This window comes from Neoarius graeffei, chromosome 23 (assembly GCF_027579695.1).
Source record: "Neoarius graeffei isolate fNeoGra1 chromosome 23, fNeoGra1.pri, whole genome shotgun sequence".
Taxonomy (NCBI): Eukaryota; Metazoa; Chordata; class Actinopteri; order Siluriformes; family Ariidae; genus Neoarius; species Neoarius graeffei.
The window spans coordinates 54,382,507-54,405,973 of NC_083591.1; the positions used below are offsets into that span (position 1 = coordinate 54,382,507).

General features: G+C 42.3%; 1 protein-coding gene across 2 annotated transcripts in view; it reads left to right on the forward strand.

Moving 5' to 3' along the window:
- Nucleotides 1–21,960, forward strand: part of wacb (WW domain containing adaptor with coiled-coil b) — a 31,065-nt gene extending 9,105 nt beyond the window's left edge. Inside the window, exons 4-13 of one of the 2 annotated variants that reach the window (XM_060906421.1) lie at nucleotides 427–509; nucleotides 2,619–2,731; nucleotides 2,816–2,931; nucleotides 5,667–5,894; nucleotides 10,783–10,905; nucleotides 13,854–14,005; nucleotides 14,114–14,199; nucleotides 16,070–16,229; nucleotides 17,058–17,185; nucleotides 21,095–21,960. In XM_060906421.1, the coding sequence (XP_060762404.1) occupies nucleotides 427–509; nucleotides 2,619–2,731; nucleotides 2,816–2,931; nucleotides 5,667–5,894; nucleotides 10,783–10,905; nucleotides 13,854–14,005; nucleotides 14,114–14,199; nucleotides 16,070–16,229; nucleotides 17,058–17,185; nucleotides 21,095–21,164 (1,259 nt within the window). In that variant the 3' untranslated portion in view covers nucleotides 21,165–21,960. The remainder of the gene's footprint in view (nucleotides 1–426; nucleotides 510–2,618; nucleotides 2,732–2,815; nucleotides 2,932–5,666; nucleotides 5,895–10,782; nucleotides 10,906–13,853; nucleotides 14,006–14,113; nucleotides 14,200–16,069; nucleotides 16,230–17,057; nucleotides 17,186–21,094) is intronic. The other variant, XM_060906422.1, reaches the window with a different exon arrangement.
- Nucleotides 21,961–23,467: the final 1,507 nt, after the last annotated feature.

Genomic DNA, 23,467 nt, shown 5'->3' on the forward strand with positions numbered 1-23,467 from the left:
ATATATATATATATATATATATATATATATATATATATATATATATATATATATATATATATATAAAATATATATATTTTTTTTAAAGTCCTGTTGATTTTGTACTGAGTTTTGGCTGACACACTATCAACACGGAGAAGATTCCTCTAATGACATGGAGCTTGTTTTTATGACTCCTTGCGACTCTCATGGCCGTTCCTTGGAGATTTATTCTATGATTTTAAGTGATTTCACTCCAGAACCAGCTTTTCAATCAAGCCAAAATATCTTCTTTGACAAAGCGTGTGCTGAAGCTCGAAGCGTCCTTTAATGGGAGAAAGTGAGCACCTGTGAACTTTACAGCAGGATTTATGGGTCAGTGGATGACGAGGCTGGTCATGTTGTGAGAGTTTCCACACTTCAGATCGCCGTGTGTTTGTTTTTCAGGCACCAGCTCTTCTCCACATGAGAACTCTGTCAGCCATCACAGCACCAACTCGCACTCACTTCCACCCAAATGTGCAGAAATGGTAAGCGCACGAATGCGTTCTGCTGCTTCTTTCACGGCTCTCATTACTGAAAACCACATCCTAAAGTGTTTTATTCCTCTTACGCCACAGCAGTTCATCAACCTTAGTAGTTTAAATTGAGTCAAGATCATCACATCGTACGTTTTATGCATTTGTAATTATATTCAGCGGTGTGGAACGTCCACAAAACGGGTTACAGTATTTTTTTTTTTTTTTAATAAAGCTGTTAGAAGATTAATCAACACCGTCTGACCAATCATTACTAAGAATTTAATAGCATTGTCTTGTTTAATTAATGAGTCGTTGAATGAACCACTACTGCGTAATAATGATCTTGCAGCAAACAGTCTTACAGGTTTAGTCTCGTTTATCATTTATGGAAGGAGTCTCCAGTGTGAGCACTTTGTAACAGTTAGAGGTAACTTCAAAAGCTGTAACTTCACAGTAATTAAGTCTAAATGATCATATCATGATAACCAAAATCATTTCTATTATATGATACAGAATATGCATCACACAGGGATGCAAACGGCGTGCCTTTTGGCGGATGCCGCCTTTTTCACAGCTGAATCCCGCAGATCCGATTTTTTTTTTTTTTTTTTTAGGGGGGGCGTTGGAGTGTCTGATTATAATTTCAAAGTAAATTCTGTATTAAAATTTACTAAATAAGCAAATCCGTTACAGTTCATGACATAGGAGGAAGTATAAGTATGAGAAGAAAACAGTAAATCAGAAAGCTGCGCATGTTTGCGCGAAAGCTGCGCAAACGTGCGCAGCTTTCTGATTTACTGTTTTCTTCTCATACTTCCTATGTTTCATGGACCGTAACGGCATTTGCTTATATACAGAATTTACTTTGATGAAATTATAATCAGACACTCCAACGCCCCTCCTAAAAAAAAAAAAAAATCGGATCTGCGCGATTCAGCCGTGAAAAAGGCGGCATCCGCCAAAAGGCACGCCGTTTGCATCCCTGATCACAGTATGTAGGTTTGCTGGGGGGAACCTATGCTGGCAAATCAGTAGTGCTGCACTAAAAAAAATAAATAAATTATTCAAAACTCGGTTTAATTTTAGTGTTTAAAAACCCGTCAAAGTCTCTTCCATGCCAGGATCTGGTCTTCCCGGGCAGTCTCCTGTCCCGGCTCTTTGAGGCGTATGGGTGCAGCGCCAATCTCCGTTTCCATACCCGTCGACCTTTCGCCTATACAGCTAGGGTTACGGTGGGGGGTGGGTCCTCTAGTAACTGTGAGAGTTTGACTTCCCTACTCACATCTGTATTGCAGCGTGCCTTGCCAGATGGCAGTAGGTACCATTTGTATGGTGGTCTTTGGTATGACCCGACTGCGAGTGAAACTCAGGATCTCCCAGTCGAGAGGCGGACCCACTAACCACTAGGCCAGCTCGCGGTCAATTTTAATTCCCCGTCTACAAAAAAATACCAGACATTGAGATGATGTATAAGAAAAAAAAAGGACATTCTGTAATTTTAGTTTGCAAATTCAGCACAAAATTCTCGCCTCTAATTTTCTAACAGCTGCTTCTAGACAGAGGTTTTTTTTTTCCCCCCCTGGAAATAAGTTATAAAAAGATATCTCAGTACTCTCCAAAAAAAAAAATGTATCGTGACACAATTTATCACTATCAGTATTGTTTAAATGAGAGTTTACTTGTTATATATTCCTGTCCTGCTTCGTTTTATTCATCTTATTTTTCATTAATTCTAATTGTTTATAATTGCTTGATTTTATTTTTTACACTTTTATTGTTAAGTGTCCTTGAGTACCCTGAAAGGCGCTTTAAATAAAATTTATTATTATTATTATTGTACCCGAATATTGCCTAGCCGTACTATAAAAGGATAAAAAGTGTCATTTTTAATTAATTAAAACTGAGTCAATTGCAGTGCTGTAAAAGGAATAAAACACTTCATAGCATGCAGTTCTAGGAAAATAATCATCTGTGTATGTATATATTTTAAACACAAGTTATTGGTTATGTGCATATCGACGGTTCTATGGGCTAAATGGTTTCGTGTAGTTTCTCTGTGAGTAGTTTGCATTTGTCTTGGTTTCCATGCATCGTGTGCGTTTCCTTCCCCCCCCTCAGCGTGATCCGGCTGATGACTGGTCCGAACACATCAGTTCATCGGGAAAGAAGTACTACTACAACTGCAGAACGGAGGTGTCGCAGTGGGAGAAGCCTAAGGAATGGCTGGAGAGGCGAGCAGCGCATTATGGATAATTTAAATAAATAAAATTGTTGCTGTTTGTGAATCCTGACCCGAAGCTCATCTCTGTGTGTAGGGAGCAGCGACAGAAGGAAGCCTCTAAGGCCGTTGTGGTCAACAGTTTTCCCAAAGACAGAGATTACAGACAGGAGGCCATGCAGGCGGCCGCTGCCAATGCCGTCTCTGCCATGAGTAAGCACCTGACGAGTTTTAATTTAAAACAACGCGGTGATCATTATTTTAGAAATGTATCAGTGAATCCTCTACTTGTTTTTTTAATTACTAAAGCAACGTTGTTTAGTATTCAGTACGTCCTCAAACTTTTAATTTTGTAATGTTGTAGATTTATAATTATATCCTTCATCAAAAAATTCCCGTGCAGAAATTGGCAAAGGATGGCTTATGGGACATAGAATAGTTCCACCACTGATTAAGCGGTGTATCTCGTGACATGAAAAAAAAAACGGATATGGTGTGAGTCGGTTGTGGTATATCCTGGATATTGACCCTTCCCACTCACGTGACCTTCGTAAACGCGACCGCCATTTTGAGGGGTGTTCACACGGCAACTTTTACTCCGGTGTAGCACCGGGGCTGCCCCGGTAGAGCGTTCACACGGTACAAAGTTATACCGGTGTAGCCCCTGAAAGCTGCTTAAACCGGTGCAAATCTAACCCTGCTCGGGAGGTGGTTTAAGAAATTTACTCCGGAGTAAATGCTAGTTTGCGGGGCAGCACCGATATAAAATGGGACGTCTGAACGCTACAGGGGTAGACTCGCTACGCGTGAGGAGAGTTGATTACATACGGGCATTGCATAATTTTGCATCCTGGTATTTTGTGCTTCCAAAATGGTGAATATCAACAACAGAACTGCGTGTCTTCCAGTGTTGCCAGATTGGCAGTTTTAAGTGCATTTTGGCGGATTTGAACATATTTTGGGATGGAAAAAGTCAGCAATATCTGGCAACACTGGTGTCTTCATCCACATTGTTTTCCCGGCGCTTGATGATGCCACGACAACCGGGAAAAGGAAGTACATTTTCACGCATGCACATATTTCATTTCCGCATTATTACTATCGGAAATGATAGTAATAATGATAGGAAATGATAATAATAAAAGGAAATGATATCAAAACTTTATTACTATCAAAGGAAATGATAGTAATAAAGTTTTTGCTACTATAGCACGGTCGCAGAAACTGCCGTGTGACCGCAAGTGGGGCTGCACCGGTGCTAACACGCTTCTCTCTAGTAAGCAGGGTTGTGACGTGTGAACACTACACAAAATTTACACCGGTGTAAGATATATCGCAACAAAATACATCGGTGCAGCATCGATGCAAATATGTGCCGTGTGAACAGGGCTTTGGACATGAAGAAATAACGGTTTATGGCACAGACCCTTTCGGTTCTCGCTCATCTAGCTGCTACAATGACTGCTTAGACTGCAACAGTAATACCTAACACACATTTAAGTATCCGTCGTAAAGACGTGAAACTTGTCGAGTGACGAGTGTGTTCATTGATGAGCTAACAGAATCTAAAAGTAGACATACCATCACACTGCCCTGGCACTGTGTACAGTTTACCTTCTATGGTTTGTGCACTCACTATTTGCCATTACTTTCTCCAACCCAGTGTTCGAACTATGCTGATATTTTCGGGGGGGGTCCCTTTTTTTCCCTTGGGGGGATTGCGCTGGTCTCAGAGCGCGGATCTCCAAACACATGAGAAGCCTATCTTGCGCACATATCACACGGACTCCACACACGCATCGCGTCTGAAGTCATAACTCATCAGGGGAAATCGTGTCCGCATTGGCATGTTCAAAAAACAACCTCGCGTCAACAATGATACCACACGCAAGGAAAAAAAAAAAACAGTCAGGCTACTCAACACATCTGATCCACAGCAGCACCAAAGCATCACTGGAAATCATGTCAACAAACAAATGGCACCACAAACATGAACGAATCGGTCAGGCTACCGATTCCAAACCCACAGCAGACGAATAATTAAATGCATCTTACCTTAAAGGACCAGTCCACCGTACTTCCATAATGAAATATGCTCTTATCTGAATTGAGACGAGCTGCTCCGTACCTCTCCGAGCTTTGCGCGACCTCCCAGTCAGTCAGACGCAGTCAGATGCGCTGTCACTCCTGTTAGCAATGTAGCTAGGCTCAGCATGGCCAATGGTATTTTTTGGGGCTGTAGTTAGATGCGACCAAACTCTTCCACGTTTTTCCTGTTTACATAGGTTTATATGACCAGTGACATGAAACAAGTTCAGTTACACAAATTGAAACGTAGCGATTTTCTATGCTATGGAAAGTCCGCACTATAATGACAGGCGTACTAACACCTTCTGCGCGCTTCGGCAGCGCATTGATATCTGAGCTCCGTATCAATGCGCTGCCGAAGCGCGCAGAAGGTGTTAGTACGCCTGTCATTATAGTGCGCACTTTCCATAGCATAGAAAATCGCTACGTTTCAGTTTGTGTAACTGAACTTGTTTCATATCACTGGTCATATAAACCTATGTAAACAGGAAAAACGCGGAAGAGTTTGGTCGCATCTAACTACAGCCCCAAAAAATACCATGCTGAGCCTAGCTACATTGCTAACAGGAGTGACAGCGTGTCTGACTGACTGGGAGGTCGCGCAAAGCTCTGAGAGGTACGGAGCAGCTCGTCTCAATTCAGATAAGAGCATATTTCATTATGGAAGTACGGTGGACTGTTCCTTTAACTGCTAATGTTTTTTTTTTTTTTTTTTTTTTTTTTTTGTAAATATGTGGTTAATGATGTGATTGACTGACTAGCATTTACTCTGAACCTAGAATGAATCTGAAGGGAAGGTGTAATTTGTGTAAAACTCCTTTAATTGATCTGTCGTGTCTGTCTGTCTTGTCCGTCTAAAGAGCCCGCGCCGTCTGAGAAGGCGTCGTCTCATTGCAGTTTCTCCCAGGCGTCCTGCAGTGCCTCTGGCGGCCCGAACGTCTCGAGCGCCCCCAGTTCGTCCACGTCGTCCTCGTCGCACTCCTCGGCTCTCCTGCAGGACCCGGCTCTCCTCAGGCAGCTGCTCCCAGCGCTCCAGGCCACGCTTCACATCAACAACTCCAGCGTGGACATGGCCAAGATCAACGAGGGTGAGCTCAACACCGCACACGTCTTCTAAGAGTCACACGTGGGGAAAATTCTCCTGGCTTGCTGATCTTGTAGCTTTCAGTGCCGTGCTTGGTCATGAGACAACGGGTACAGGGTGACAGGGGTTGGGTTATCAGACGACATGGACAGCACAGTATTGAAGATGATGTACAGTCTGATATTGCTCATGTAAACGTGTTACAGTTGCTGAGCTATGATTGGTCAGTTGGGAATAAAACACTCGAGGGCATGCTGTTACAGGAAAATGAACAACAGTACGGTGGTGTGCTGCCACCTAGATGTGAAGAAATGATCCATTGTTGGGCCTCGTTTATCAAGATTTATTTATAAATCGTTCATGCGAGCATTTACACACACAAAAAAATTGATATTCGTGTAAATCCAGGAAAAATGTTCGTAACCTACTTGTGCTCCTGCGTGAATAAATTTGCGCATAAGAACTCATTAACGAATGTAAACCTCAGTTTAATCAACTTTAAATTATATAATGTGCCTGAATTACCACACTTTTTTACATCTGGAATATACTATCGAGTTTAATTTGCTTATTTTTATTACATTTACCACATTTAGCAGACGCCCTGATCCAGAGCAGCTTGTAGAAGTGCTTTGGCGTCTCGATCAAAAAAAAAAAAAAAGCGTCCTCATGCTAGTTCATGAGGTCAGGGAGTAAGAGGATCATCAAGAACATTGTGAAAACCAGTCCGTTTATAGTACTGCTATTTAATTAAAGAATATGAAAAATAAATAAAACGAGCTGACGCAAATCCATTAAAGATAAATAAACCGAATCATTCGCAAAGAAATGGCGCCATTTAAACGGAAGATGGGCCGGTCTATCTGCGCATACACGCAAGCCGTAAACAAATACCTCCGCTGTCGAAAGATTTAGCTTTATTATTATTATTATTATTATTATTATTATTAAATTTGGTTGGCATAGAAGTGGATCAGAATAGCTTCATGGGTGTCACTGTATGCGAATGAGCTGTCAGGAACGCATATTACACTTTACAGATTCTCAACATACGCACACGAGTGTGAAGAAAATCAGCTTTTCTGAAACTTTTGTACATTCTGTGGAAATTTATCAAAACTTTATAAACAAGTGTCACCAGGCAAAACAAACCTCGCCCGGTAGCACTTATGATGAATATGAAGGAAGATATCATGAAAAAAAAAAAGTGGGTTCCCTATGGGTCCATGTGGCTACATCCAAAGACGTGCAGTTAGGTTGACGTGGGGCGGCCTTGGGCTGAGGTGCCCTTGAGCAAGGTACCGAACCCCTGACTGCTCCCCGGGCGCTCTGGGCTGCCCACTGCTCTGATTGTGTGCGTGTTCACTGCTTCAGATGGGTTAAATGCAGAGGATGAATTTCACTGTGCTTGAAGTGTGCATGTGATGAATAAAGGTTTCTTCTTCTTCTACTGCTTATAAATAAAATAGTTTTCTGATCCCATGTCCATACAGTAAATATAGCATATATATATTTACTCTGTGAGGCAGTAGAAACAAGAATGAAGTGCAATTTAAAAGTCACAGAAGTAAAATGTACCAAGTGTCTGTACTTTATATTATTCTACTCGTACCTCTTTACAGTTTTCGAAACTGAAACCTCCGAACCGAGCCTGACATACACACGCTGTCACCATGACCCAAACTCTTATTTCCCAGAAATGGCCCAGCGCTAGAGCTCAGTGGAACGCACTTTCCCTCTGTAATAAGCATAAACGTGTCTGAAAGCCATTTCTTTAGTCTGGTCCATTTATTTCAAATGCTGAACCTAATATGCCCCTTTTCCACCAAAGCAGTTCCAGGGCTGGTTCGGGGCCAGTGCTTAGTTTGGAACCGGGTTTTCTGTTTCCACTGACAAAGAACTGGCTCTGGGGCCAGAAAAACCGGTTCCAGGCTAGCACCAACTCTCTGCTGGGCCAGAGGAAAGAACCACTTACGTCAGTGGGGGGGCGGAGTTGTTAAGACCAACAGCAATAACAAGACTGCGAAAGATCGCCATTTTTAAGCGATGAGAAGCAGCAGCTGTACAAATGCAAAGTCATTTATTGTTGTTGTTGTTGCTGCTGCTTCTTCCGTGTTGTTTTTGCTTTGATATTTGTGCCAAGGTTTATGCAAACGTAGCGACGTAACTGATGTATACAGCGACGTAATGACGTGGCTTCCCTTAGCACCGCGAGCTATGGAAAAGCAAACTGGTTCTCAGCTGGCTCGCAAGTTGAACAAGTTGTGAACCAGCACCAGCACTGGCCCCGAACCAGCCCTGGAACTGATTTGGTGGCAAAGGAGTAATTGTATACACTCGCTGGCCATTTTAATTGGAACACGTGTATGCGCAGTGTGCAACTGTTACACTCTTATATTTTACAGCACAATGACATAGTGGCTAGCGCCTCCTATATGAGGCAGTAGACACAACAAAAACGATGGTGACCTTGACCAGATGATCCTCAAACTGTTGAAGGTTCTATTTGAGACCAATGCCCATCTATCCTGAAAGTTTCATGAAGATTGATCCAGCTTTTTTCCTGTAATATCATTAACAAAAAAACTAAAAAACCCGACTGAAAACAATACCTCACCCCCTGGTGGACTCCATCCTGGGGCGACATCATAAGACCAAATTTTTTTTATTAATTAAATGTATTTTTAAAAAATCTATTTAGAGTTATATTTAACGTTGTGGTATGTCCAGTAAATGTTAATTTGGTTAATGTTATTTAGTTAGCATAATGGCTGATGCGATCTCATTGTGGGCGTCTGGATTTTGTCAGTTTTTTTGTTTCATAAAGCTTTTTACCGGTAGGGGTCATTTATATACAGTGTTTTTTAATAATTTATTGATTTATTCTGCATTCAGTCTACACCTATTAAAGACAACCTGTAAACAAATCCTAATTTTATGTCCTTAAAGGAACAGTCCACCGTACTTCCATAATGAAATATGCTCTTAGCTGAATTGAGACGAGCTGCTCCGTACCTATCCGAGCTTTGCGCGACCTCCCAGTCAGTCAGACGCAGTCAGACGCGCTGTCACTCCTGTTAGCAATGTAGCTAGGCTCAGCATGGCCAGTGGTATTTTTTGGGGCTGTAGTTAGATGCGACCAAACTCTTCCGCATTTTTCCTGTTTACATAGGTTTATATGACCAGTGACATGAAACAAGTTCAGTTACACAAATTGAAACGTGGCGATTTTCTATGCTATGAAAAGTGCGCACTATAATGACAGGCGTACTAACACCTTCTGCGCGCTTCGGCAGCGCATTGATACGGAGCTCAGATATCAATGCGCTGCCGAAGCGCGCAGAAGGTGTTAGTACGCCTGTCATTATAGTGCGCACTTTCCATAGCATAGAAAATCGCCACGTTTCAATTTGTGTAACTGAACTTGTTTCATATCACTGGTCATATAAACCTATGTAAACAGGAAAAACGCGGAAGAGTTTGGTCGCATCTAACTACAGCCCCAAAAAATACCGTTGGCCATACTGAGCCTAGCTACATTGCTAACAGGAGTAAACAGGAGTGACAGCACGTCTGACTGTGTCTGACTAACTGGGAGGTCGCGCAAAGCTCGGAGAGGTACGGAGCAGCTCGTCTCAATTCAGATAAGAGCATATTTCATTATGGAAGTACGGTGGACTGTTCCTTTAATAATTCATGTTCCTTTTTGTGTTTTGCAAAATTTATCAGCGTCAGTCATGTTAAAGAAAAAAAATCTCTTTATTTAATTCACCAGGAAAACATTGTGGCGTTTATCCACCTTTTAAATATTGTTCTTACTTTTTATTTTTTTTTAAATGCCACCGGCCTGGCATTTTTTTTTTTCCCCCTCCTGAAACATGAGTATTTTATTCTTTTCATACTGCTGCGATTTGAAAATGCTTAACCAATTTTAGTAAACAATTAAAACCATGTTGTGAAACATTTCCTGTTTTTCACTTGTGCTATAGCAGCTGTAAACACTTATTATAAATACCATTCTCTTTTATTATCTCTTTTTGAAATGACGAGCTCCGTCTGAAGAAGAAACCTTTATTCGTCACATGCACACTTCAAGCACAGTGAAATTCATCCTCTGCATTTAACCCATCTGAAGCAGTGAACACACACACACACACACACTGCTCTGAGTGTGTGCAGCCACACACACAGCGCCCGGGGAGCAGTCAGGGGTTCGGTACCTCGCTCAAGGGCACCTCAGCCCAAGGCCGCCCCACGTCAACCTAACCGCGTGTCTTTGGACTGTGGGGGAAACCGGAGCACCCGGAGGAAACCCATGCAGACACGGGGAGAACATGCAAACTCCACACAGAAAGGCCCTCGCCGGCCGCTGGGTTCGAACCCGGACCTTCTTGCTGTGAGGCGACCTAGAAACGAAAACTTGGTCGAATGCAAATAAGCGCATTGTCAGAGATCTGCTGTTATAGGAAATTAATCAACACCTTCTGACCAGAGTGCTGTGATAACGGAGGGTTTAGCTTAATCTGACCATAGATCAGGTTTTCATTTGAACATCATGATATAAGAGGACAGTTTTTATACTCCGCTATACACAGTTGTCATCTATGGGTTGAGTTCTTCTATAAACTTTCAGTGTGTGCAAAATAAGCTTTTTTTTTTTTTTCCTTCCCCCCCCCAAGCATTCACTTGGGCTTAGGGCTCAATTAGTGATCTCTATATTTCATATACATATGGTTGTGTAAAATGTATAGGCATTGAGCCCAACTTTGTCTTTGTGCAGTGGCTTTCAGTGTGTAACCTTGCTTTGACTGTGTCTCTCTCCTCTCTCTCTCTCTCTCTCTCTCTCTCTCTCTCTCTCTCTCTCTCTCTCTGTGTGTTTTTCCTTCTCCAAGTCCTCACAGCTGCTGTCACCCAAGCTTCCTTACAGTCTATGCTTCATAAACTTCTCACTGCTGGACCGTCTGCTTTCAACATCACTGCTCTGCTTTCCCAAGCTGCTCAGTTGTCCACACAAGGTAAAACTCCTGACGTCCCGATTTCTTTAAATTTCTAATAACAAACACAATCTGAGACACCAACAGTATAAATAAGACTACCCCTTAAAAAAAAAAAAAACACCACAGTGCATGAAAGCTGGAAGAAATGTTTTGGAATGATGATTCGTTGCTATCTATTTAACGAAAATCACACACATCAGTGTTTCTGTACACACTCTGGCTTCATCCCTTTGTGTTTTCTTGACTATAATTCAGCCTGGCAAAGGAGCCGTTGCATATGAACAATTTGTCGCTGACTTTATTTTCGAGTGCATAAACTTTTTTTTTTTTTCCAGATGAGTCTGTGTAATTTTATATGCAATACAACATGCAATATATTTGTGTTTCCCCCTACCGTTATATTGCCCCACACATTTTAAGGTCCGAAAAAAACAGGATTGCAGGCACTAGGACCACACGGAAAATGTGCCTGCTCAAAAACAGGAGTGTGCGCAGGCACTAGGACCATGCAGAAACGTCCACCACTCAAGCTGCCCTCTCCTCTCCTGAGCTTAAAAATGATTCAAACAATAGTTAGCAATGTCAGAACCCCCCAAGTGGCAAAAGATGAACATGCGACCACCCCCCCCCCCCCCCCCCCCCAAAAAAAAAGAGTCTGATGTCTTCAGGTACACTTTGTATTAAGTTAGCCAACATTATGTTGCGAATATTCATAATGAGATGTTGGAATATATCACTTTGTAAACATCTCAGTTAGCTAGCCATATAAAATGACCTTTTCTTTTTTTTTAACCTGTTATTTCTAACAAGCACAGTCAGTCTACTACTGTACTTCACTCAACACATAAATCAGAGTAGTGATAGGCAGTGGAGAGGGGAGTGAAAACGCATTACAGAAAGAAGAAATAATCTTTCTGACTTTCTAATTAGAATTATAAATCAGTTAGAACTACAAATGATTCATATGCCATTTTAATCTCTAAATCACGACAGTATAACATTAATTCATGAAAGTTATTTCCAGATAAAAATGCTTGTATCTGTTACTCAGCAGGAACAGCTGCCCGAGGTGGCAGGCAGGGCGCAGGAACAGCTGCCCGAGGTGGCAGGCAGGGCGCAGGAACAGCTGCCCGAGGTGGCAGGCAGGAATCAGGAACAGCTGCCCGAGGTGGCAGGCAGGGCGCAGGAACAGCTGCCCGAGGTGGCAGGCAGGGCGCAGGAACAGCGGCCCGAGGTGGCAGGCAGGAATCAGGAACAGCTGCCGGAGGTGGCGAGCAGGCAGCAGGAACAGCTGCCCGAGGTGGTAGGCAGGGTGCAGGAACAGCTGCCCGAGGTGGCAGGCAGGAATCAGGAACAGCTGCCCGAGGTGGCAGGCAGGGTGCAGGAACAGCTGCCCGAGGTGGCAGGCAGGGTGCAGGAAAAGCTGCCCGAGGTGGCAGGCAAGAATCAGGAACAGCTGCCCGAGGTGGCAGGCAGGGTGCAGGAACAGCTGCCCGAGGTGACAGGCAGGGTGCAGGAACAGCTGCCCGAGGTGACAGGCAGGCAGCAGGAACAGCTGCACAAGGTGACAGGCAGGGTGCAGGAACAGCTGCCAGAGGTGGCAGGCAGGAGTCAGGAACAGCTGCCAGAGGTGGCAGGCAGGAATCAGGAACAGCTGCCAGAGGTGGCGGGCAGGAATCAGGAACAGCTGCCCGAGGTGGCGGGCAGGAATCAGGAACAGCTGCCAGAGGTGGCGGGCAGGAATCAGGAACAGTTGCCCGAGGTGGCGAGCAGGCAGCAGGAACAGCCGCCAGAGGTGGCGAGCAGGCAGCAGGAACAGCTGCCCGAGGTGGCAGGCAGGAATCAGGAACAGCATGTAGAAAGTGGAGAGGTGAGCGAATCACAGAATCGAGCAGTAAGGTATGAGAGGCTGTGGTACAGATGGGTGACAAAACCAAAATTAAGTGTGTCTTCAAAGTTTGTGGACACCTGACCACCACGTTCATGTGCACTTGTTGAACATCCCATTCCAGATTTAGTCCCCTTTTTCTGTTCTAATAATAGTGGAGCTCTTCTGGGAAGGATTTCTGTTAGATTTTAGGGATTTCTGTTCATTCAGCCACAAGAACGTTAACGAGGCCGGGCGCTGATGTTCGGCGAGGAGGTTCTGGCTCCAGTTCATTCCAAAGGTGTCGTCGTGTTAATCCTCATCAAACTGTGTGTTTATGGAGCTCACTTTGTTTGTCGTGCCTGAACAGGTTTGGGTCTCTTAGTTCCAGCGAAGTGAAACTGTAATCCTACAGCAGACACGGACGTTGTGTACGATTGTGCTTTCAACTTGGTGGAAGAACCGCATGTGGCAGTAGTGTGTATTGCTCCTACCTTGAGTTGTTAATGTGTTCTTTGCTAGTTGCTTCCGTCACTCCTGTCTTCACACAGTTACCTGTTGGATGCCGTGGTTTACCTGTTAGCACCTGGCTCGTGCGATAGGGGCCACACAGAACGTGTGTGTGTGAGAGCAGAAATAAGCGTCAGGATATGTGAACATCTTGGCGCTGTTGTTTTTAGGTAAACCATGCATGTAATACCACAAGCATCGCCAGCTTGTTCACTAGCTATAAGCAGGAGTGAATGAACATTTTGGAGCAAAGTTCTCGAACGTTCTATAGTGGAGACAAATATTAAATGTAGTCGTATCACTAAATTTGCATGAAATTAATCTCGGTTCAGCTTTTCACACTGATCACCCCTCCCACTTCGTCAGCAATCATTGCTCTGCCTCTTGTTTCTGTAAACTGGAGGCTGTTATTGAAAAATAAAGCATCCATAAGTCATTTTTCACGGTTTTAATGCAGGATGAGTTGTGATGGACAAATTCGTACAGTCCAGAAAATATATTAATCAGGAATAATTTTGCAGCACCGTTTACGAAACGCTGGTATTAAATGCACCTATCGTTTTTAAGTTGTTGTATTTCTGATCCACAGCTCAGCAGCCGAGCCAGTCTCCGATATCCGTAACTCCAGATGCCTCGTCTCCCAAGTCCTGCCTCGTGTCTCCCCGAGTGAGTACGCCTCAGACAAACAGCATGGCCTCGAAACCCCTCCCGAACGCCAGCTCTCTGCCGGCACAAATCAAGGTCAGCACGAGACACTCATTCGCTGTTTTGCATCGCAGATATCAATCTTAACATTTGAGTGCTATGTTTTAGCACCGAAACAAAACGGTATTTCATTTTTCTTTTAAGGTTAGTGAGTCGGTGGTGAAATCGGCACTCCAGCACTCCTCGGACAGAGCGTCGGACGTCGAGGATCCGCGGCTTCAAAGGCAAAAGTAACGCTGCTGCTTCTTTATACCTCATCCTGCCTCATAATCGCTTAGGAACCGTTTTCTGTATGAAAATGGAACCTCGACAAAACAGCAGGGTGTTTTGCTTTACTTTAATTTCTGAGCTTTTGTTTTTAAAGGTTTTTAAACACATTCAAGTTTCTGCCTTTTTTGTTTTTGTTCCCCCGCCCCTTCACCTCTGATTTAAAAAAATTTTTTTCCACCTAATTTTTGTTGCATTTCACTGACGTTAGGAAAGGCCAAAGTAAAGCAGCACAGGGTGGCATAACTAGCAATATGTTGTATTGTGGCGCCATCTGCTGGTCGTGCTTGGTACTACAATTATTTTTCTTTAAAGTGAATATTCTGGACCAATTTCGTTTTTTTTTTTTTAATGAAAGTATGTCCCTTTACACACTCATCCAGAAGGGTAATTTTGCACAAGGCCATCTGTCTACAGCAGAAAAAAAATAAAGTAACAAAACCCGTCTGGAAAAATCCCAAGGGAGTCTGGAGGCAGAATCGTGACGTTATCTATGGAAGCGCCAGCAGGCTGCGCGAGCTTTGCACGGTTTCAGTGCACAGCCTGTGTAGACCAAGCGCTCCCATTTCTCTCTCATTGTCCGGTCTTTTGGGAAACAATGAGTACTAATCCTGTCATGATTGGTGTTGCTACACCCTCCTACGATACATCTGTTAACCATTTTAATAATTACGCGATAACGTTGAAGAAATTTGCAGAAAACCACCAGGTCGTTTTCTCATAAACAAACCAGCGCTGACGTAAGATTCAGAAGGAGGCGTCCCGCACGCGACGTCACGAAAATCAGTGTTTGCCGGGAAATCCAAATGCCAAGTTTTTTCAGAGGCGGACCAATTCACCTCAAATGGCTTGATTTCAACTGAATTTTTCTGGTATTGCACAAGGTAAAAAAGATTGCACAAAATGTGACAGATATTTGACCAAAGTTTAATATAAAATAGGAGAATTACATTGATCTGGCTCCTGAATTTACCCGTGATATGCACTTTAAAGGCTGAATGATTTGAAAGTACCATTGAAGATGTATTTATTTCAGGGATGCAAACAGCGCGCCTTTTGGCGGATGCCGCCTTTTTAACGGCTGAATCGCGCAGATCGGAATTTTTTTTTAGGGGGGGCGTTGGAGTGTCTGATTATAATTTCAAAGTAAATTCTGTATTAAAATTACTAAATAAGCAAATCCGTTACAGTCCATGAAACAGGAAGTATAAGGATGAGGGGAAAAAAAAAAAAAACAGTTTAAATCGGGAAACTGCGCACATTTGTGCAGCCTGAGCGGCAGGACTACGCAAATGTGCGCAGCTTCCTGATTTAAACTGTTTTTTTTCCTCATCCTTATACTTCCTGTTTCATGGACTGTAACGGATTTGCTTATTTAGTAATTTTAATACAGAATTTACTTTGAAATTATAATCAGACACTCCAACACCCCCCCCCCCCCCCCCCCCCCCCCAAAAAAAAAAAATTCGGATCTGCGCGATTCAGCCGTTAAAAAGGCGGCATCCGCCAAAAGGCGCGCTGTTTGCATCCCTGTTATTTATAAAGTTTAAAGGTGTCGAAGTTGTTCAGCTATTTGGACAGAACGCTCTTCATTCTTTAGCCTTAATGAAAATATTAGGTTTTATGAATAGAAATGTAAATGTCCTTTTGCTGTCCTTAAAAGCTAGCAAACTGCTACTCATTATTGTGATTTTAAATTAGACCCCCCCCTTTTTTTTTTTTTTTTAAACAGCACAATGTGTCAGTCCATAAGAAAGTTTTCTGCTCTCTTGATTTGCCTACTGGAGCACATTTTGAGATCTCAAGCTCCTTGTCCTGTCCTTTTCCTCACAGCAGCCAAGGTCCTCTGAATTCAGGGCCGAATGGGTGCCTGGTGAATAACAGCGCGCCTGCGTGTCCTCCAACCACCTTCAGCCCGTCTCTAGCACTGCACTTCAACGAGAATCTCATTCGACACGTTCAGAGCTGGCCTTCAGATCATGTAGAGAAGCAGGTGATGCGCCACTTTGCTTTTTTTTTTAATAGTTCAAAACGATGAAATTATTTATAATTGCACTGTTTGGTTGACGGGTTCCCTTTTTGAGTCGGGGTTCTCTGTGTTTCTTCATGTTATCTCAGAGTTTTTCCAAGTCACTGTCACCTCTGGGTAAAACTGAATTGAAGTGAAGTCTTGGGTAGTATCAGCGAACTAAATTGCCATCTAGAGTACATTTGTTGCTTTCAGTAAAGCCTAGGTCACAACCGGACGTACGATTTTTTTGGCCGTGTGATTTTTGGCGTTTCCTAAATCGGTGCTTTTTTTTTTTTTTTTTTTTTTGTTCGTGGAGAAAGACGCACGTTGGCCGTAAGTTTGTCTTGCAACCTGAAAAAACCGTAAGCGCCCGTAGAGTTTGTTTGACATGACAAAGAACCTCTGCGGCTCGAAAATCAGCACGTCACACATGCGCCCTCCGTGCGTTTCTTGCGTTTTTTGCACGTAGACCGGCCGTAGGAGCACGTATGGCCGGTTGTGACCGAGGCTTAATGCAGATGAAATAAAGAGAGAATATTGGCAGTATTTTCAATTCAGCCCATCATAAATCTCTTAATCACTAACTAGAATAATTTTACACAAACTTGATCCTTTATGTTGGTCATGTGATCTGACCTATCTTCCAACTTGTGAGGTGATTGGTCAAGAAGTACAGTACAAAAGCATGTCCTCATCCCCTATAACTGACTTGCCGAGGCGCTTTCCTTTAAGAAAGAAATGACAGTTCTAAAAGCAGCCTGATGGTCATCAGTTTCTCATGTGGTTCCTCCTCGGTGTTTAACCCCTCAGGCGGCGAGGTTACGCGAGGACGTCCACAACATGGGCAGCATGAACATGTCTGAGATCTGTGTGGAGCTGAAAAAGCTGCGCTCTCTGGTGCGAGTGTGTGAGATCCAGGCTACTCTGAGAGAGCAAAGGTAACTATCGCATCAGCTTTAATGCACTAGGTGGAATAATGAGATTTCACACACACCTGGATGACTCCTGACTGAAGATCAGGACCTGGCTTTGCGAAGAAACGATGAGAGAGGGGTGGGGTCGGGTGGGTGTTTGTTTATTTATTTATAATCCAACTTAAAATGCGTGTAGGCAGGATTTATTTATGTTTCAAGTTTTAATTCTTTTCTCTGTAATATTCGGTATGACAAAAAAAAAAAATCCAGTAGGATGGAAGGATGCAGTTATGGTATATATTTGTAAAAGAAATATATATCTTTTTAAATTGGTAATTTAGTCATTCAGAAGAAGCATTCATATATAGGAGTACTATAAAACAATTTCAACAAAATATTCGTGTCTGAAGGCTTCACAGAAAATCTCTTTTGGCTCATAAAATATTTGCAAGGACAAAAATGACGTTAAACAAGAACTAAATGGAGTTAAGTGCCAACGTTAGTTATAACAGTGTAACTACAGATTAATTTCAGTGGGATATCTTAAGAATTCAGCTTTTGGCCTTAAAATTATTGATACAGTTATTTCTCTGTGCTGTTTTTGTCTCTCGTCGTCTTTCATTTCATTGTGTATATTTAACCAGTTGTTACTTGTTCTGGTGATGTTATAGACCCCTTCGCATATTTGTAAACAAACCGACCGTTGCCAGGATGCGCGCGCAGCCTGGACCCAGAAACAATGGCGCCGCCCATAGACCGGCATTATGAGCTGTCAGATTATGCCAAACAATTGTCGTTACAAGATCGAGAATGCTACATAAATAAGTTAACTCTAACAAGTGGACATTGCCTACCGGATCCGCATTTAATTAAAGAGTGGACGGACGATGTTAGTACGTTTTCCTCTGATACCTGAAGGCGGTCATACTATTTACAAAAAATGTCAAACTCAAAAAAAAAAACACTACCGTATTTTCTGGACTATAAGCCACTACTTTTTTCCTAGGTTTTGAACCATGCGGCTTATACAAAGGTGCGGCTATTCTGTGGATTTTTCTTCCACCGCTAGGGGCGCTCTAACCGGAAGTAGAATCAAAAATAAGATAGACGAAAAATCAATGCAAAGAAGAATTAGCAGATCTTTAGCAGATAGAACACGCATGACAAATTACTAACTGGTAATTATTTTCAAATCCAGCGAAGATGATTAAAGTGACTTGTGGTTTCAAACACAGGAGAAACGAAGGTAAATAAATACCGGTTATTTTCTCTTGGTTCTGTTCCATTTTAATCAGCAAAGTTGCTGCCGTGTTAAAAGGCACTGTTCGGAAAGAATCTGTTCAGGTACATACATGTACATTTACAGTACAAAATCGTTCTGTACATGCAGTAAATATCTAATTTTTCGACATAGATATCTGCGGCTTATAGCCCGGTGCGGCTTGTATATCTTTTTTTAAATTTTTTTAAAAAAATAGAGCGAATGCGGCTTATATACAGGTGCGCTCTATAGTCCAGAAAATACGGTATTTACAAAAGTAGCCTGCCATCAACATTCTGGTTACAGCGAGACTACAACTTGATTAACAATGGGACATTCATATTCATTTTGTTTTAATCAAATTATGCCAGTGATGTGATGGCAATGTGGCTTTAGCTACAACAGCAAATACCAACACTAAACAGCAATTTGCAGGAGGTGATGGCATGAAAGGAATGATAGTGTAAAGAGCGCAGCTAAGAGAAATCAGAGCTGCGTAAAAAGCGAGAGGCAGAGAGCAGAAATGAAACTGAACGGGGCGGGAGCTAGGTTAGAGCAGTCAACGTAAGTTGGCATTTAGAGTGAGGGCACACAATTTTACCTTTCCATCCTTGCTTTAAAATTGTGATTTTCAGCATACACAAATAACGATGGCACAAAATCCGGACTGCTTGAGTCAAGCGAGACCTCTCCTACAAACAAAACTGCATGCAAAGCTAAGTTAACATGCTAACAATATTCATTACATTGTGTAACTATGACCAGCTAATCAGACAAACGTTACCAAAGTATTTTGCTACATCAATAAACGAAGACTAGAAAGAATAAAAAAGATTTAATAAATAGCCTGATCTTACCTGTGATGAAGTGGGCGCTGCATTTTTGATAGCGCTTTCATCCCAGTCTACATGTTTGATGGCTTGTAGCCATAGACGTCGGCGGGGTTTTTTTTTTTTTTTGGAATGGGTGAGATCCTGCTGGAATTCTGTACATTTTAACCCCATCACTGCTACGATTCTGACACCCGACAACACAACAACTAGGCATTTCTTCCAAATATTTCTTCTCGTCTCTACCGTCGCCAAAAGTCAGTCTGACCGTCGCCGAGTCTTTTTTGAGTCCAGGCTGCGCGCGCAATTTCCTGCGCAATTTACTGCGAAGGGGTCTATAGGAAATGCTTGTGAACTTTATGTAATAGCATTCTCATTTTATTTCTTGACTTAAATGTTTTACTTGAGGCAGTTAAGTTTGTTTGTTTGTGTTTAATTAGTCAGACTATGTTTTCTGATTATACACATCTAATAAAAGACGTAGCCCGCTCTTTAAATCTCGAAACATGTTGTGCGTTCACATTGCAGACTAGGATTTGATTCCGTACTGGGATAGGATGAATATATATTTAACAATTCATTCAAATCTCCATATTCTGTTCATGATTCGATTTTCCCATGATATATTTTTTGAAAAGGAAATTAACCGAAGGATATTTTATTGCCAGCAAAAATGCAACATTTACTTTCTGTTGTTTATCAACTTAAATATTACTTTTGTTAAATTTAAATGACTTTCATTTTCTTAATAACCAGCAATAATTTTACCTACATGTGTAAAGGTTGGAGTAAATTATAATAGCCTATTAACTAAAATATCCCTTTTATTAAAAATGAAAGTTAATAACAAATAGGGCTGTTCTTAATAAACCTTTATGAACATTTGTACTTCCTCGGTTTGCTTCTCTTTATCTTTCAGCAGTCTGTAAAAAGAGAGCTGATTATTTATTAAAATCTGTTTGTACAATCACGCAACAGCTCTTATTTTATTTAGATCTGTTTTTGGCTCGGCCTTTGGTTGAAGCCTGTAGAGGTGCCTGTCTGTATGTGTGTGTTTGACCGAGTTCGAGCATGTTTAAGAATGTAATTGGCGTGCCAGTTTCAGGTAGCGATTCCACAGCCACGGTGTACTGACTATGTAAGTGCAATATTACATAATCTCAGTTTGTGATGTAATCCTCTGTGGCTGAGCAGTCTAGAGCACTGTCCGGGAAAGGAACAGATTTTGCAGCATCAGTTCGAATCCTGGCGTTGACGTATTTCTGAGCGAGCTGTTTTTTTTGTTTTTTTTTCTGTTTATGTACCGTCGCTTCTCTCTCTCAATCGGACAAAAGCTGAGCTCAGATCTGCCCAGGTCTCTAGTTTTGTGTTTTCATGGCATTAGAGCTGTGTTATTTCCGCCTATTGTGAAGTCACACGTGGTCCTGTTATGTTATTGCTCCTTCTGCTGTCTAAAAACCACAATTGCAGCTGGCTAAAAACTAAGGTTACACAGCCTGATCGTGATTTTTTTTTTTTTTTTCCTTTCATCAATTTGAATTGTCATAAATTCGTATCATGATTTATCGTCACACGATATCGTTACATGCCTAGTAACGTATTGAGTGATGTACAAAATATCTTTTAAAGGGCTAGGTAATCATTTAGAATAAAAAGTCACAATCCAAGTAAGAGGTTGTGTATATTTTTAAGATGCGTGTTTAAATCAGCTGTATGTTTATTGTACTGAGCTGCACCGCCATGCGTTTCTTACACACCTGTTACCTGTTGTACTTTTTGCTTATGTTCATGTTACGGTGCAAATTTTAAGACTTTTTTTTTTTTTCCCCACTCCCCCACCAGGATCCTCTTCTTGAGACAAGAGATCAAGGAGCTCGAGAAACTGAAGAACCAGAACTCGTTCATGGTTTGAGAAGCGGTGACATCAGTTTAAGCAGAAGGGACTCAGCAGCTGGCTGCCTTTTCTGAACCGTGGACCTACAGACTGAACTGGACTGAACAGGACTGGACTGGGCTTTCTCTCCACAGCTGGAGAACCAAAAAAAAAAACAAAACAAGAAAAGAAAATCAGCTCACCAAGGGACACGCTGTCTGCTACACAAAGCCCCGAGGTTTATTCATAGATTCATCGTTGTACATACATTTCTTCTCTGTATTGAGTCAATAAACAGCAACGCAAACACAATAAGGTGACGTGGGGAGTGTTCCGGATAAAAAGCAGCCTATTGATTCGTTCCGTAACTTTTTTTTTTTCACTCCCAGTCTCACAGGATAGTCGTTTAGGATTTTTACAGTCCGGTTTGAGTGTGTGTGAATCCGTCGTGGATGCAGACCTGACAGATCTGTCCTAAATAAACAAAGCTGTTTATCCAGAGAGAATCGGGTCTGATTACTGCTCATGTTTAATGTGCTTCAATACGGCCTTGACAGACTTTTTTTTTTTAAACTTGTGTAATAGGTCATCTGAGGTCAAAACTTTTTTCCATTTTCCATGTGCTTCTAGAGTCTAGCCTCTCTACACCCTGAGTTTTGACCCCGATTTCCACAAGGTGATCGATTTCCTCACTTCCAGGCGTTCATTCTGATTTACGACAGCATTTGCACTAACTAATTTGATATGAACCCACTTTGTGTATCAATCTTTAACCCAACTTATCCGCTGTAAGTACTTAACGAGGCTCAACCCATTAAACCTCATTTTGCCTCTGTGTCTGTCCTCACTGTTTTCCATGGAGAAGTTTATAATAACAATATCCATATCTGACATGTTGATGCTTCACAGCTGAATATTCAGGAGTTTCAGGAATCCTGGGAAATTTGAGATTCGGTTGAAGTGGAAGGTTTAGCTGTTAAAATGCTGATTATTTATGTGAATATATTTTCAGGTGACACGAACATGAGTGCTTGGCAGTCTTTGGAAAATCTATGAGATGCAAAAAAAAAAAAACCCCACAAAATCTGAATTTGAAGAGTTCAACTTTAAGGAAGTGTCCATATTGACCCTTCCCACTCACGTGACCTTCGTAAACGCGACCGCCATTTTGGACATGAAGTGGACTTCGGTTCGAATCGGTTTGAATGCGAGGAAGACGACAAACGAAAAAGAAAAAGGAGCGAGATGCAGAAAACACCTAACACACGTTTAAGTATCCGTCGTAAAGACGTGAAACTCGTCGAGTGACGAGTGTGTTCATTGATAAGCTAACACAATCTAGAAGTAGACATACCATCACACTGCCCTGGCGCTGTGTACAGTTTACCTTTATGGTTTGTGCACTCACTATTTGCCATTACTTTCTCCAATCGTTGTTATAGATTACAGGGAACGGCCTGGATTTAAGAGACGAATACATTTTCCTCTTGTTTTGAACACTTATTTGTAGGACATTACCTCTGATCTGTCCTACAGTCTACCAACAGCAAAGAAACACAGCGTTAGCTAATGTCGTTAGCTAATAGCTACTACAGAAGAACAAAGAGGTTACAATGGGTTATTTTAACCTATTTGGTTACACACTCGCCGCCACAAAATGTTAACAGCAATGCAATGCCTTTTCTGGCTAATTTTATTCGTCTTACCTCCAACAAAGTGGTCACTACACAAGCGTTGGTATGCCGAGGGCTGCCAATCTTTCCTGTTAATGGCCGCTATCCATCTTCTCCGTCGGTCAGCATCTGTCGGGATCCGATAAAATGATAAATCTTGCCTTGCGTGTTGGTTACTACATCCAGGTGCACAACAATATAATGGCATGATGGAAGTCTTGCTGAAAGTAAAAACTTCCTTTGATGGCTATATTCTTTTCGATGCTTCGCCGTCGTTCCTCGTTGTTGGCTGTGGTAGACTACTGGTAGTTCATGTCCAAAATGGCAGCCGCATTTGTCGTGACATCATGTGGGATGGGTCAATATCTCATCTCATTATCTCTAGCCGCTTTATCCTTCTACAGGGTCGCAGGCAAGCTGGAGCCTATCCCAGCTGACTACAGGCGAAAGGCGGGGTACACCCTGGACAAGTCACCAGGTCATCACAGGGCTGACACACAGACAACCATTCACACTCACATTCACACCTACGCTCAATTTAGAGTCACCAGTTAACCTAACCTGCATGTCTTTGGACTGTGGGGGAAACCAGAGCACCCGGAGGAAACCCACGCGGACACGGGGAGAACATGCAAACTCCACACAGAAAGGCCCTCGCCGGCCCTGGGG